This window comes from Oncorhynchus tshawytscha, linkage group LG28, assembly GCF_018296145.1.
Source record: "Oncorhynchus tshawytscha isolate Ot180627B linkage group LG28, Otsh_v2.0, whole genome shotgun sequence".
Lineage (NCBI taxonomy): Eukaryota > Metazoa > Chordata > Actinopteri > Salmoniformes > Salmonidae > Oncorhynchus > Oncorhynchus tshawytscha.
The window spans coordinates 12,486,554-12,501,412 of NC_056456.1; the positions used below are offsets into that span (position 1 = coordinate 12,486,554).

At 48.9% G+C, this 14,859-nt stretch overlaps 1 protein-coding gene across 1 annotated transcript; it reads right to left on the reverse strand.

The window, feature by feature from the left end:
• Positions 1-652: 652 nt before the first annotated feature.
• Positions 653-2,591, reverse strand: LOC112227352 (myocilin-like). Its single transcript, XM_024392235.2, is given in 3 exon segments — positions 653-1,657; positions 1,659-1,768; positions 2,438-2,591. Coding segments are annotated over 3 exon segments (957 nt in total). The 3' UTR covers positions 653-964.
• Positions 2,592-14,859: the final 12,268 nt, after the last annotated feature.

Consider the following 14,859-nt stretch of genomic DNA (forward strand, 5'->3'; position numbering starts at 1 on the left):
ACAGCAATGTTCCAACATCTAGTCGAAAGCCTTCCCAGAAGAGTGGAAGCATCAAAGGGTGGACTCCATATTCATATTAATGCCCATGATATTGGAATGAGATGTTTGACGAGCACGTGTCTACATACTTTTGGCCATGTGGTGTAACTGTTAACCTGGAATCCACACGGAATATGTCTCAGTGCAGATTCAAGGTTACATAGCTGTAATGTTGTACAAATCCTTGATCTGATACTAGACACGTCAACTAATGGCCAGCAGATGGCACCACATGACAGGTTCAAAACAAACCTGCAACGTCTATTGTCTGAAATGCTCTGCCCTTCACGTACTGTGGCTTATTCTGTAGTTAAATGTATATCTCAAGGCTTTGAAATGAATGAAATTGTTTCGGCAAACGGAAATACAGGAAATGGAAATACACAAGGGACAACAAAAAAAACATGTCACTTTTTCTTTGGATGTTTACAACATGCAGTTATATCCTCACATGTTTGTATCGTGTGGTCATGAATGATATTCTGAGCAAATTGTCCCACTGTAATTTATAGAACAAAACAAATGCAGACTGGTAATCTTTTTAGGGATCTCTATCGTTTACATTTTATTTTGAGATAAAATGACAAAGTAATGGTGAAGAGAGAAAATACAACTTTACTAGAAAATTTACATGGACAATACAGTCAAAAAAATGTATTAAAATAAGTAAAAGACATAATATATAATACAGGAAGAGCAATATCTTAGATTGTTTACATGGAGTAGCACAAAGAGTTCCAACGTAGTGAGGTATTTCATTGTAAGATTCATGTTATTTACATTAGTACATTCTACTAGACAGAGTAACGCACACAAACAAAGGCCTCACTATGAACTTATTAGAAAGCTGTTAGTAATGATATTGGTTGATCATATTTTAGTAACAGCACTCCACACCAATCCATCATCTTTACCCAGCCTCCTCTTATTGACTGTTTCCGCTAGGTTTCGCCAACCTGACATTGTAGGTGATCATGTGGAAGTTGACCCAGGCATAGAGCTTCCTCTGGGCGTGGTTGAAGTCCACCATGCTGTTGTAGCGGTAGTGGTTCTTGAAGGGCACCGCCAGGCCTCGGCCCTGGCCGGTGGCCGTGTCGAACACGTGGTTGACGGTGGTGTCTGGGGCCGTGTAGCTGGCCACTGTGTAGACCCAACCGCTGATCACGAAGATGTTAGCCACTGTGTTCTTCCTGATGTTGGTCTCCCAACTCCTCTTCACCTCCAGGCTCTCAGGGTCCAGCTGGGACGCCACGATGGCTCCCTTGGCCTTGCTGGGGCTGTAGATGGCCCACGGGCACTGCTCGTTTACCGCCAGGTCGATGTCTGTGTAGACGCCCCAAGAGTAGGGGTGCTGGCCGTGAAAGCCGGCGTAGGGGAGCTCCAGACGTCCTGCCAGGCTCTCGAAAGCCAGGTCGTAGCGGTGCATGTTGCGGCGGTGTCTGCGCTGGTAGTAGAGGGAGTCGCGGTACAGGGTTGCCCCAGTGCTCTCCACGGGCACCGGCAGCACCAGCACCTTCATGGAGAAGCCCTTGGCGAACTGCTCCATGTCCTCGTGTGCAAACAGCTGGCGGACGTCCTTGCCCACCGTGTCGATGCGCCACACTGTCTTATTGCTGTATTGAGGGGGGGGGGGGCTCAGGGTCCTGCAGCCACACCCCATACTTCCCTGTGACGCTATCAACCTTCCGGTGCAGGACAGGCTCTCCCACAGACACCAGCTCACCACAGCCTGGAGAAACAGACAGAGGGTATTTACATTCATTTCAAACTTTGTCTCCACAAGAGAACTATGCCAAATACATTGGAAATTGTGCTTTGTGAAATACACAGTAAATTTCACAAAGCTATCTTTATCTCTGAAAGGAGTTTTGGATTGTGAGAGGTGATATGCATCTATATAGTTTGGTGTGTAGTGACTCTAAGAAGCCACCAGGAGGATATAGATAGATAGAGGGAGTCTGGGAGGTACAGCTGCAGAGTGGTAATAACAGGACATATCTGTGTGGTTCTGCCCAGCTTCTTGAATGAGACGTGATGCTGGGATCTCGGTCACCTCGGCCTTATCTCCTGAAAGGGGGCATAGTCAGGGTCTGACAGAGGGGGAGAGGGAGGGAGATGAAACACAGTTTAATTTAGTGTTTGATCTGGTTGCTGAAGTCATAAACTCAAATCATAAACATACAGTATTGATAAACCCAAAACACATTCAAAGGTGACACGCTGACAACATGAACGCCTCTTATTAGATGCCTCAGTCATTTGACCTGCAGCACGGGCACGGTCCACAAAAAGATCACAGACACTTAAACTGACATGCAACATGCATGAGTGACAGGGCTGTAAAAGGATCTCTTGTGTCGTTAATACCACTCTGCTAATGCAACGAAGCACGCCTAACAGAAACTGGCCTCGTCAGGGTTGTCCACGGTGAAGGTGTACTGGCAGCGCCCGGTGTGGTCGTTTGAGCGTCGCAGAGAGACTCTGTCCCGGCCATGGGTAGACAGCACCAGGCAGGACAGACACAAGGCTACCACATTCTGGGGGAGCCACATTCTGGGGGACAGTCTCTTTATTTCTCACTTTGCTTAGTGATGATCTTTCTTTTGTTGAAAAATGACGTTTACATGACCAAGGCCCTTCTCCCCCAATTGCTCAGTTTGGCCGGGGGGGCAGCTCTAGGAAGAGTCTTGGTGGTTCCAAATTTCTTCCATTTAAGAATGACGAAGGCCACTGTTTTCTTGGGGATCCTTTTCTTTGTACTCTTCCCCAGATCTGTGACTCAACACAATGCTGTCTCTGAGCTCTACGGACAATTCCTTCGACATAATGGCTTGGTTTTTGCTCTGACATGCACTGTCAGCTGTGGGACCTTCTATAGACAGGTGTGTGCCTTTCCAAATCATGTCCAATCAATTGAATTTAACAGAGATGGACTCCAATCAAGTTGTAGAAACATCTAAATCAATCAATTAATCAAATGTATTTATAAACCCCTTCTTACATCAGCTGATGTCACAAAGTGCTATACAGAAACTCAGCCTAAAACCCCAAACAGCAAGCAATGCAGGTGTAGAAGCACGGTGGCTAGGAATAACTCCCTAGAAAGGTCAGAACCTAGGAAGAAACCTAGAGAGGAACCAGACTATGAGGGGTGGCCAGTCCTCTTCTGGCTGTGCCGGGTGGAGATTATAACAGAACATGGCCAAGATGTTCAAATGTTCATAAATGACCAGCAGGGTCAAATAATAATAGTCACAGTGGTTGTCTAGGGTGCAACAGATCAGCACCTCAGGAGTAAATGTCAATTGGATTTTCATAGCTGATCATTCAGAGTTTCTCTAGCACTCCTGCTGTCTCTAGAGAGTTGAAAACAGCAGGTCTGGGACAGGTAGCCTGTCCGGTGAACAGGTCAAGGTTCCATAGCCACAGGCAGAACAGTTGAAACTGGAGCAGCAGCATGGCCAGGTGGACTGGGGACAGCAATGAGTCATCAGGCCAGGTAGTCCTGAGGCATGGTCCTAGGGCTCAGGTTCTCAGAGAGAGAGAATTAGAGAGAGCATACTTAAATTCACACAGGACACCGGATAAGACAGGATAAATACTCCAGATATAACAGACTGACCCTAGCCCCCCGACACAAACTACTGCAGCATAAATCCTGGAGTCTGAGACAGGAGGGCTCAAGGATGATAAATGGAAACAGGATCTACCTGAGCTCAATTTCGTGTCTCTTAATAAAGGGTCTGGACACTTATGTAAATAAGGTATTTCAGATATTTATTTGTAATAAATGTACAAAAAAATATTTTAAACTTGTTTTCACTTCGTCATTATGGGGTATTGTATGTAGAATGATGAGGGCAATGTTTTATTTAAACCATTTTAGAATAAGGTTGTAACGTAATACAATGTGGGAAAAGTCAAGGGGTCTGAATACTTTCCGAATGCACTGTACGAAGTATTTGCAAAATAGCTAAAAAAGTAGCAAGTAGTTGCTAATGAGCTAAAATGCTGAAGTTGTACGTAATGAGATTCAAAACACGCAACCTTCGAGTTCCGACCCAACCACCCTCCTTTAGTTTTTGCCTTAAATAACCTTCTGTTTTATGTAACCGCCAAACATAACATAGGCTATCATACTAATTTGAGTGTTCCATATTTCCGTTTACTATGTTACGACTCTTCTATGAGACCAGGCTAGACACACACACACACACACACACAATCTGCATGGCAGATTTTCTAGGAGAATTATGGACAGCAAGATCAGATGGAGTGAAGGAAATAATAGCAAGGAGGATAACGATAGAAACACAAACTGAAATCTTCTCTTGGACCACTTTTAGACCAGTGCCTTCAGAAGGTATTCACACCCCTTGCCTTTTTCCACATTTTGTAAAGTTACAGCCTGAATTTGAAATTGATTCAATTAAGATGTTTTGTCACTGATCTACACACAATAGCCCATAACGTCGACGTGAAATTATGTTTTAGAAATGTTTACATATGAATAAAAAATGTAAAGCTGAAATGTCTTGAGCCAATAAGTATTCAACCCTTCTGTTATGACAAGTAAGTACAGGAGTAAAAATGTGCTTAACAAGTCATAATACATTGCATGGACTCAACTTGTATGCAATAATAGTGTTTAACATGATTTTTAAATGACTACCCATCTCTGTACCCACACATACAATTATCTGTAAGGTCACTAAGTCGAGCAGTGCATTTCAAACACAGACTCAATGTCACACCCTGACCTTAATGTTCTTTGTTTCCTGTGTCTGTGTTTGTGCCACACGGGACTGTTTCATTGCCAGTTCACGTTGTTATTTTGTATTTGTGTTCATGTTCAGTTTCCCCTATTAAAACATGGACACCTACCACGCTGCATATTGGTCCGATCCTTGATTCAGCTCTTCAGAGGAAGAGGAGGAAATCTGCCGTGACACTCAACCACATAGACCAGGGAGGTTTTCCTATGATTTGCATATAAGGGCACCTACAGGTAGATGGGCAAAAAAAAGAAGCAGACATAGAATCTCCCATCGAGCATGGTGAGGTTATGAATTACACTTTGGCTGGTGTATCAATACACCCAGTCACTACAAAGATACAGGCGCCCTTCCTAATTCAGTTGTCGTAGAGGAAGGAAACCGCTCAAGGAATTTCACCATGAAGCAAATGGTGATTTTAGAATAGTTACAGAGTTTAATGGCTGTGATTGGACATAACAGTATGGATCGACAACATTGTAGTTACTCCACAATACTAACATGAATGACAGAGTGAAAAGAAGGAAGCCTGTACTGAAAAAAAATATTCCAAAACATGCTTCCTGTTTCTAATAAGGCACTAAAATAATATGGCAAAAAAATGTGGCAAAGAAATACACTGGAGTTGCTTACCAAGACCACATTGAATGTTCCTGAGTGACCTAGTTACAGTTTTGACTTAAATCGGCTTGAAAATCTATGACAATACTTAAAAATGGCTGTCTAACAATGATCAACAACCAACTTGACAGAGCTTGACAATTTTGTTGTTGAATAATGGGCAAATAGACTCACAGCAGTAATTTTGTGTCGGTTGTTGACCCCAAAAAAGACAATTAAATCACTGTGAATCATAACACATAATGTTTTGGAAAAAGTCAAGGGGTGTCAAGCCCTGACCTTAGAGAGCCTTTTTATTTCTCTATTTGGTTAAGTTGTTGTGTGATTTGGGTGGACATTCTAGTTTTTCTATTTCTTTGTTGGCCAGGTATGGTTCCCGATCAGAGGCAGCTGTCTATCATTGTCTCTGTTTGGGGATCATACTTAGGCAGCCCTTTTTCCCACCTTAGATTGTGGGATCTTGTTTTTTGTGTAGCTGCCTGTGAGCAGCGCATAACGTCACATTTAGTTTTAGTCTGTTTTGTTTGGTGAGTTTCATATTTGATTAAACATGTGGAATTCTACGCACGCTGCGCCTTGGTCCAATCATTGAAACGATCGTGACAAGGGGTGTGAAAACCTTCTGAAGGTGCTGTACATAATTCCCCCCAAAGAGAGGGAGGAAAAAGACAGCAAACGATCCAGACGATTGATCCAGGAGAAACTTTGAGAAGTATTGGTGAAGTGGGACAATTAAGTTGACGTTTCATCACACAGGACAAACAAAATAAATAAAGAGAGAAATAGTTTAAGTGCTGATCCAGGGCAGTAAAGGGACTGTGGAAATAACTTCTGGTATTTGGAATATCTGAGTGTTGCCATCCTGTCAACAGACAAACAGACAAGATTAGTTACTGCATTAAAAAAAAGTACAGTGACAGCCTAACCACCTCAATTACCCAGATAATCAACTTATCATTGCAAGAAAGTTCATTCCCGAAAGCATGGAAGACTGCCATCGTGACTCCTGTATATAAATCTGGAGACCAGCAGGAAGTGAGCAACTACAGGCCTGTCAGTATACTCCCCGTCATCTCTAAGGTTGCCGAACAAGCTCACAGCACACCTCTGAACACAGGGTCTGTCCCTCTTCACCCCATGTAGTTTGGGTTTAGGGAGAACCACTCAAAAGAGACAGCATGTTGCTATCTCCTAGAGATGATCAAGGCCAAGCTGGATAAAGGAGGTATGGTAGAGAGTGCCTCAGGGGGTCCAGCTTTGGGGCCCCTGTTAATCAGCCTATACTGTACATCAATAACCATGACCTTCCTTCTGTGTTCCAGGGAGTGGAGATCCAGGTGTATGCTGACGACACAGTGGAACGGGTGTTAAGCAAGTGGCTGCCAAGTTAACATCAGTTATGGGTAATGTTTCACAATGGCTCGATGACTCCTGCACCGCCCTAAACGTGGGGAAAACAGTGGCCATGTATTTCTCCATCAGTCAAAAGCAGGTCTTCCCCGACATCATCATACATGGCCAACAGATCAAAACGGTCTCAAAATTCAAATACCTCGACATAATCCTCGATCCAACCCTCGACTTCAAGAAAATGCATTCCAGAGTGTTCTTGCCTCTACTCCAAGCAAAATAGCAAGGAAACAAGACTCTAAACCAGTGGGGACCGTAACATCCCCAGACGGTCCACGTCCTTTGCACAATCGGCCGTCTCATTCAAAGCAGCTAAGAATAGGAATGGCCTCCCCTCTTCTCTGAAAACGTGTACCAGCTTCAAAACCTTCTCGACTGAGACGACAAACATTTAGAAATTCCAATCAGTCATGTGCTCATTGATTTTAACCTTAAAAGGCCCTACTGACTTTTAATGCAACAGAAGACACATTAGTACATACACAGGTGTAATTTCAATACGTGCAACAACTGGGCTATGTACAATATACACGGAGTATACAAAACATAAGGAAAACTTTCCTAATATTGCATTGCACCCCCTTTTTGCCCTCAGAAAAGCCTCAATTTGTCTGGGCATTGACTCTATAAGGTGTCGAAAGCTTTCCACAGTGTCAATTTGGCTGGATGTCCTTCCGTGTGATGAATCATTCTTAATGCACACGGGAAACGGTTGAGTGCGAAAAACCCAGCAGCATGTTCAACTTAATATAAACGTGTTTTCCCATCTCAAGAGGTTAAATAAAAAAATGTCTATAGTAAGTGCCAAATAAAGTAACAGGGTTGACCATAACAGGGTTGACGATTTCTTCGTAAATCAGCAATAAATTCCCTTGTGACGGGCGGAATAGAGGCTTGTTGTGTGCATCAGGGAGTGGCAAATGAATACAAGCTTGACAAAAAAATGAAATTGTTAAAACATGTCTAGCCTGTCTATCTATGGGTAACAGGGTTGTCGAGTTATGCTCGACATGCTCAGTTTTCCACCACAAAACACCAGAAAGTGTCCAAAAAGAGCAGAACCAGCACACCTGCTTTTCCTCAATGATTAGACTATTAGATGTTCAATGTGTCTTTTGAAAATAAATATTTAAAAGAAACAATTTCACCATATTAAAACAAGAGTTCAGTTCACAATCACTAATCACATGAAAAAAATCATGATCTAGATGTTGGGACATGAGTTTTGGCACTTTAGCAAGCCTTTTTTCATATTCAAAATCCGATTGGAATTCTATATGTGGTCTATATTAAAGGGCGCTTCATTTAATATAACACGTTTTAAAAATTCAATACTGGTGCACAATTTCTACTTAAAATGTCAAACGGCACTGCATCGCAGTGCTAGCTGTGCCACCAGAGACTCTGGGTTCGAGCCCAGGCTCTGTCGCAGCCGGCCACGACCGGGAGGTCCATGGGGCGACGTCCGGGTTAGGGAGTGTTTGGCCGGTAGGGATATCCTTGTCTCATCGCGCACTAGAGACTCCTGTGGCAGGCCGGGTGTACAGTGTTTCCTCCGACACATTGGTGCGGCTGGCTTGCGCACTGTGTTAAGAAGCAGTGCGGCTTGGTTGTGTCACGAACCTCGCTGAAGAGGGTGCCTCTTCCTGTTCGTGCGGGGCTCGGCGGTCGTTGTCACCGGCCTATTAGCTGCCATCGATTCCTTTTTCCGTTTGTGTTGGTTATTGGTTAATTGGGTACACCTGTTTTGTATTAGGGTTTGTTTGTAGGGTATTTAAGGGCACTAGGCCCGCTGGGTATTTGTGCGGGCTTGTTAATTGTTACTCTATGTTTGATGGTGTGATTTGTTTTCATATCTTTATTCTCCGGTCTATTTTGTCCTGTTGTTTTGGACTGGCAACTTATATACGCCCTGTGTGTTGGCGTGATCGTTTTGGTTGCACCGGTGAAATAAATTTGATAAACGACAGAACCCTGCTCTCTGCGCCTGATTCCACCCACCACTCATAGTTATTCGTAACATAAGCCCGCACCGAAGAAATGGAGTCAGCAGGAGCAGCGACCACCCCTCTCCCCACTATGGAGGAGCGCGTCCATCACCACACAGCTGTCCTCCATCGGATTGGTACGGCGATGGATCAGATGATGGAGAGGATGGAACGATGGGAGAGGAGTGGTCTACCAACGTCTATCTCAGCTCTCCGACTGTCGACACCACCTACACCACCTACTCCACCTACGTCGTCCTCTGGGTCCGGCGCACTGCGTCTCTCCCCCCCGAGGGAGTACGATGGAGCAGCGGCTGGGTGCCAGGGATTTTTGCTCCAGCTAGAGCTCTACCTGGCTACCGTGCGTCCGGCTCCCTCGGGTGAGGAGAGTGTGAGCCTCCTCGTCTCCTGTTTAACGGGCAAGGCCCTGGACTGGGCTAACGCGGTCTGGAACAGTCCAGACTCGGCTCGGGACAACTACCTGGAGTTCACCCGCCATTTCCGAGCTGTGTTCGATCATCCACCAGAGGGTAAAGCGGCGGGTGAGCGACTGTTCCACCTCAGACAGGAGATGAGGAGCGCGCAGGACTTCGCGTTGGAGTTTAGGACCCTAGCTGCTGGTGCTGGGTGGAATGACGGGACCCTGATGGACCATTACCGGTGTAGTCTCCGGGAGGACGTCCTCCGGGAGCTAGCTTGCAGAGACACAACTCTCTCCCTGGATGAACTAATAGACATGTCTATTCGATTGGACAACCTGCTAGCTGCCCGCGGGCGTTCAGAAGGGGTCCTGTTAATTCCACCTTCCAGCTCTCCCACTCCCACTCCGATGGAGTTGGGAGGAGCTGCATCTAGGGGGATCAGAGGGGGCTCCTCCTGCTCCTATTGTGGACGGAGAGGACACACTTCGGACCGGTGTTGGAGGAGTCCCTCTGGGAGTCGAGATGGTCGGCGGAACACTCCTCGGCCACCCCAGGTGAGTAAGCACCAAACTCACTCAGAGCTCCCTGTTGGTCACATGTTTTTTTTTTTTTTTTTTCCTGTGTGTTTCCCCTCTCTTCAGCATAAGGCGCTAGTCGATTCAGGCGCAGCTGGGAGTTTTATGGATCGTGGACTCGCCCGTAAATTGGGTATTCCGTTAGTGCAGATAGACCCACCTGTCCCAATGCACTCCTTACATAGCCGACCGTTAGGGTCAGGGCTGGTCAGGGAGGCCACGATTCCGCTGGACATGGTAACGCAGGGGAATCATAGGGAGAGGATCAGTTTCTACCTTATTGATTCACCTGAGTTCCCGGTGGTGTTGGGGGTTCCATGGCTGGCTTTTAGTAAGAAGAAAGCGACCAAATTACCACCTCATCGACGGTGGGAATGCGTGATAAACCTCCAGGAGAACGCTGCACTTCCCCGGAGTCATGTGTACCCACTGTCACAGGAGGAGACGTTGGCTATGGAGACATATGTCACGGAAGCTCTGAGACAGGGGTACATTCCGCCCTCCATGTCACCCGTCTCCTCGAGTTTCTTTTTTGTGAGGAAAAAGGAGGGAGGTCTGTGTCCGTGCATTGATTATCGAGGTCTCAATTCGATCACAGTGGGTTTTAGTTATCCGCTACCTCTCATCGCTACGGCGGTGGAATCATTCCACGGAGCGTGTTTCTTCACAAAACTGGACCTCAGGAGCGCGTATAATCTGGTGCGTATTCGGGGAGGAGACGAGTGGAAAACAACGTTTAGTACCACATCAGGCCACTATGAGTACCTCGTCATGCCATATGGGTTGACGAATGCTCCAGCCGTCTTCCAATCCTTTGTAGATGAGATTCTTAGGGACTTGCACGGGCAGGGTGTGGTAGTCTATATTGATGACATCTTGATTTATTCTACCACACGCGCCGTGCATGTTTCCTTGGTGCGCAAGGTTCTTGGGCGACTGCTGGAGCATGACCTATATGTCAAGGCTGAGAAATGTGTGTTCTCCAAACCAGCCGTTTCCTTCCTGGGTTATCGCATTTCCAGCTCGGGGATGATGATGGAGTGTGACCGCGTTACCGCCGTGCGTAATTGGCCGACTCCGACCACGGAAAAGGAGGTGCAGCGGTTTTTAGGGTTTGCCAATTACTACCGGAGGTTTATCCGGGGTTTTGGCCAAGTAGCGGCGCCCATTACCTCACTGCTGAAAGGGGGGCCGGTGCGTTTGCAGTGGTCAGCAGAGGCTGATGGGGCCTTCAACCAGTTGAAGGTACTGTTCACTGGAGCTCCCGTGTTGGCGCATCCGGACCCTTCGTTAGCATTCATAGTGGAGGTGGATGCGTCCGAGGCTGGGTTTGGAGCCGTGCCGTCTCAGCGCTCGGGCACGCCACCGAAGCTCCGTCCCTGCGCTTTCTTTTCTAAGAAGCTGGGTCCGGCGGAGCGGAACTATGATGTGGGGGATCGGGAGTTACTAGCTATGGTAAAGGCCCTGAAGGTGTGGAGACACTGGCTAGAGGGGGCTAAACACCCTTTTCTCATCTGGACTGACCACCGTAATCTGGAGTATATTCGAGAAGCGAGGAGACTGAATCCGCGTCAGGCTAGGTGGGCCATGTTCTTTACACGTTTTAATTTTACGATCTCTTACAGACCAGGTTCCCTCAACACTAAGGCCGACGCGCTGCCCCGTCTCTATGACACCGAGGACCGGTCCATCGAACCCACTCCCATCCTTCCAGCCTCTCGGCTGGTGGCCCCAGTGGAATGGGAGGTGGACGCGGACATCGAGCGGGCGTTGAGGGTTGAACCTGCGCCTATACAGTGTCCGAATGGTCAAAGTTACGTACCGCTTGGTGTCCGTGATAAATTGATTCGGTGGGCTCACACACTACCGTCTGCGGGTCATCCGGGGATTGATAGGACAGTGCGGGGTCTTAGGGGGAAATACTGGTGGCCCACTTTAGCTAGGGATGTGAGGCTCTATGTCTCCTCCTGTTCGGTATGTGCCCAGAGTAAGGCTCCTAGGCACCTTCCTAGAGGGAAGTTACAGCCCCTCCCGGTTCCACAACGGCCATGGTCCTATCTCTTGGTAGATTTCCTTACTGATCTTCCCCCATCTCAGGGGAACACTACCGTTCTGGTCGTTGTGGATCGGTTCTCTAAGTCCTGCCGTGTCCTCCCATTGCCTGGTCTTCCTACGGCCCTACAGACTGCAGAGGCTCTATTTACCCACGTCTTCCGGCACTATGGGGTTCCAGAGGATATAGTCTCCGATCGGGGTCCCCAGTTCACGTCCCGGGTTTGGAAGGCGTTTATGGAGCGTCTGGGGATCTCGGTCAGCCTTACCTCTGGTTATCACCCCGAGAGTAATGGGCAGGTGGAGAGAGTAAACCAGGAAGTGGGTAGGTTTCTGAGGTCGTATTGCCAGGACTGGCCAGGAGAATGGGCGAGGTACGTCCCGTGGGCAGAATTGGCCCAGAACTCTCTTCGGCATTCGTCCACGAATATGTCGCCATTCGAATGCGTACTGGGTTACCAGCCGGTCCTGGCTCCGTGGCATCAGAGTCAGACCGAGGCTCCTGCGGTGGAGGAGTGGGTACAGCGCTCTAGAGAGACCTGGCGGTCAGTCCAGGATTCTCTCAGGCAGGCCAGTGAACGGCAGAAGAGAGACGCTGACCGCCACCGCAGTGAGACCCGGTGTTCGCACCAGGTGACAGGGTCTGGCTCTCGACCCGAAACCTGCCCCTCCGCCTGCCCTGCCGGAAGCTGGGGCCGCAGTATGTGGGGCCATTTAAAGTCCTGAGGAGGATAAACGAGGTTTGTTATAGATTGCAACTTCCCTCTTATTATCGCATTAACCCCTCGTTTCATGTGTCTCTCCTCAGGCCGGTGGTAGCTGGTCCCCTACAAGACAGTGAGGTACCGGAGGTCCCTCCACCCCCTCTGGACATCGAGGGGTCCCCGGTGTACACAGTACGAGCTATTCTGGACTCGAGACGCCGGGTGAGGGGCCTGCAGTACCTCGTGGACTGGGAGGGGTACGGTCCGGAGGAGAGGTGCTGGGTACCGGGGAGGGACATTTTAGATCCTTCAAGGTTGGTACAGTCGTACTGGGGTGGATACCGGGGGTGTTTTGTTGAGTCCTAATTGAGCCTTCAGGTGGTAGGATTCGATGGTGGGATGTTTTTAAAGAGCGTCTGCCTTCTGTCTGTTATGACTGTCTGCCAGGTGTGATGATGGCTGATCACACACTATCGCCCTCCTACTGCTACTCTTACTGGAAGTGTTGTTCAGTCACTGACTGTCACTCAGTGCTGACTGCCAGGTGTTTCTGAACATAAGCCTTTCTCTCTCTTTCTCTCTCTGATCCAATGAAAACAGTCTGATGTTGATTCAGATATGTTATTTTCGTATCTGACATTTGCTACTGTAAAGGACTACACTACCATGCTGTAATATAATATGCATATATATCCCCATTTGTCATCTCTCTCCCTCACGCTCTTTCCCTGTCCATCTGTATGTCTGTCTGTCCGTCTGTCTCCGATCACGTAATGTAAATATATAGGGTCAAATCATGGAATTCCAGCTCATAATTCCAGTAATTCCCTCTTCACAAAGAAGCCTTCAGGCACATTGTTCCAGAAGTATAGGTCCTCGGAATACCAATGACCATAATACTGTATATTTAAAAGTCCCAATAAATGCTTTGACTCTTGTTGTGCAACCAAGCACATTCCACTAGCCACACAACCACTGTGTGTGTGTGTGTGTTTTATGTCCGTGCGTGTGTACAGTGCGCGCATGGGGAAGGCGTTATGTAAGGGACAACTGTTCTCCTCATCGATGACAGCTTAACAACAGTGAACTCTGGTGAAGCTAGTCTAAGAATTAGAGAGTCTGCCATCAAAACAGTGAGGGAAGGAGAGAGGGGAGGGAGGGTAGGAGGGAGGGGAGGGGAGGAGGGAGCGAAGAGATGGGGAGAGGGAAGGGAGGGGAGAGGGTGGGAAGGGAGGGGAGAGGGTGGGAAGGGAGGGGAAGAGGGTGGGAAGGGAGGGGTAGAGGGTGGGAAGGGAGGGGAGAGGGTGGGAAGGGAGGGGAGAGGGTGGGAGGGAAGGGAGGGAAGGGAGGGGAGAGGGGAGAGGGAAGGGAGAGGGTGGGAGGGAAGAGAGGGTGGGAGGGAAGGGAGGGTGGGAGGGAAGGGAGGGTGGGTGGGAGGGAAGGGAGGGGAGAGGGGGAGAGGGAGGGAGGGGAGAGGGTGGAAGGGAGGGGAGAGGGTGGGAGGGAAGGGAGGGGAGAGGGAGGGAAGGGAGGGTGGGAGGGAGGGGAGAGGGTGGGAGGGAAGGGAGGGAGAGGGGAGAGGGAAGGGAGGGGAGAGGGTGGGAGGGAAGGGAGGGAGGGAAGAGAGGGTGGAAGGGAGGGGAGAGGGTGGAAGGGAGGGGAGAGGGTGGGAGGGAAGGGAGGGGAGAGGGTGGGAGGGAAGGGAGGGGAGAGGGTAGGAGGGGAGAGGAGAGGGTAGGAGGGAGGGGAGAGGAGAGGAGAGGAGAGGGTAGGAGGGAGGGAGGGGAGAGGGTAGGAGGGGAGGGGAGAGGAGGGAGGGAGGAGAGAGGGTAGGAGGGGAGAGGAGGGAGGGAGGAGAAGAGGGTAGGGTGGAGGGGAGGGAGGGAGGGGAGAGGTGAGAGGGGAAGGAGGGGAGGGGAGAGGAGGGAGGGAGGAGAGAGGGTAGGAGGAAGGAGAGAGGGTAGGAGGAAGGAGAGAGGGTAGGAGGAAGGAGGGTAGGAGGAAGGAGAGAGGGGAGAGGAGGGAGGGAGGAGAAGAGGGTAGGGTGGAGGGGAGGGAGAGAGGGGAGAGGAGAGAGGGGAAGGAGGGGAGGGGAGAGGAGGGAGGGAGGAGAGAGGGTAGGAGGAAGGAGAGAGGGTAGGAGGAAGGAGGGTAGGAGGAAGGAGAGAGGGGAGGTAGGGGGAGGGAGGGAGGAGAGAGGAAGGGGAGAGGGGGAGGGGGAGGGGGAAGGAGGGGAGGTGAGAGACAGGAGGGAGGGAGGGGAGAGGAGGGAG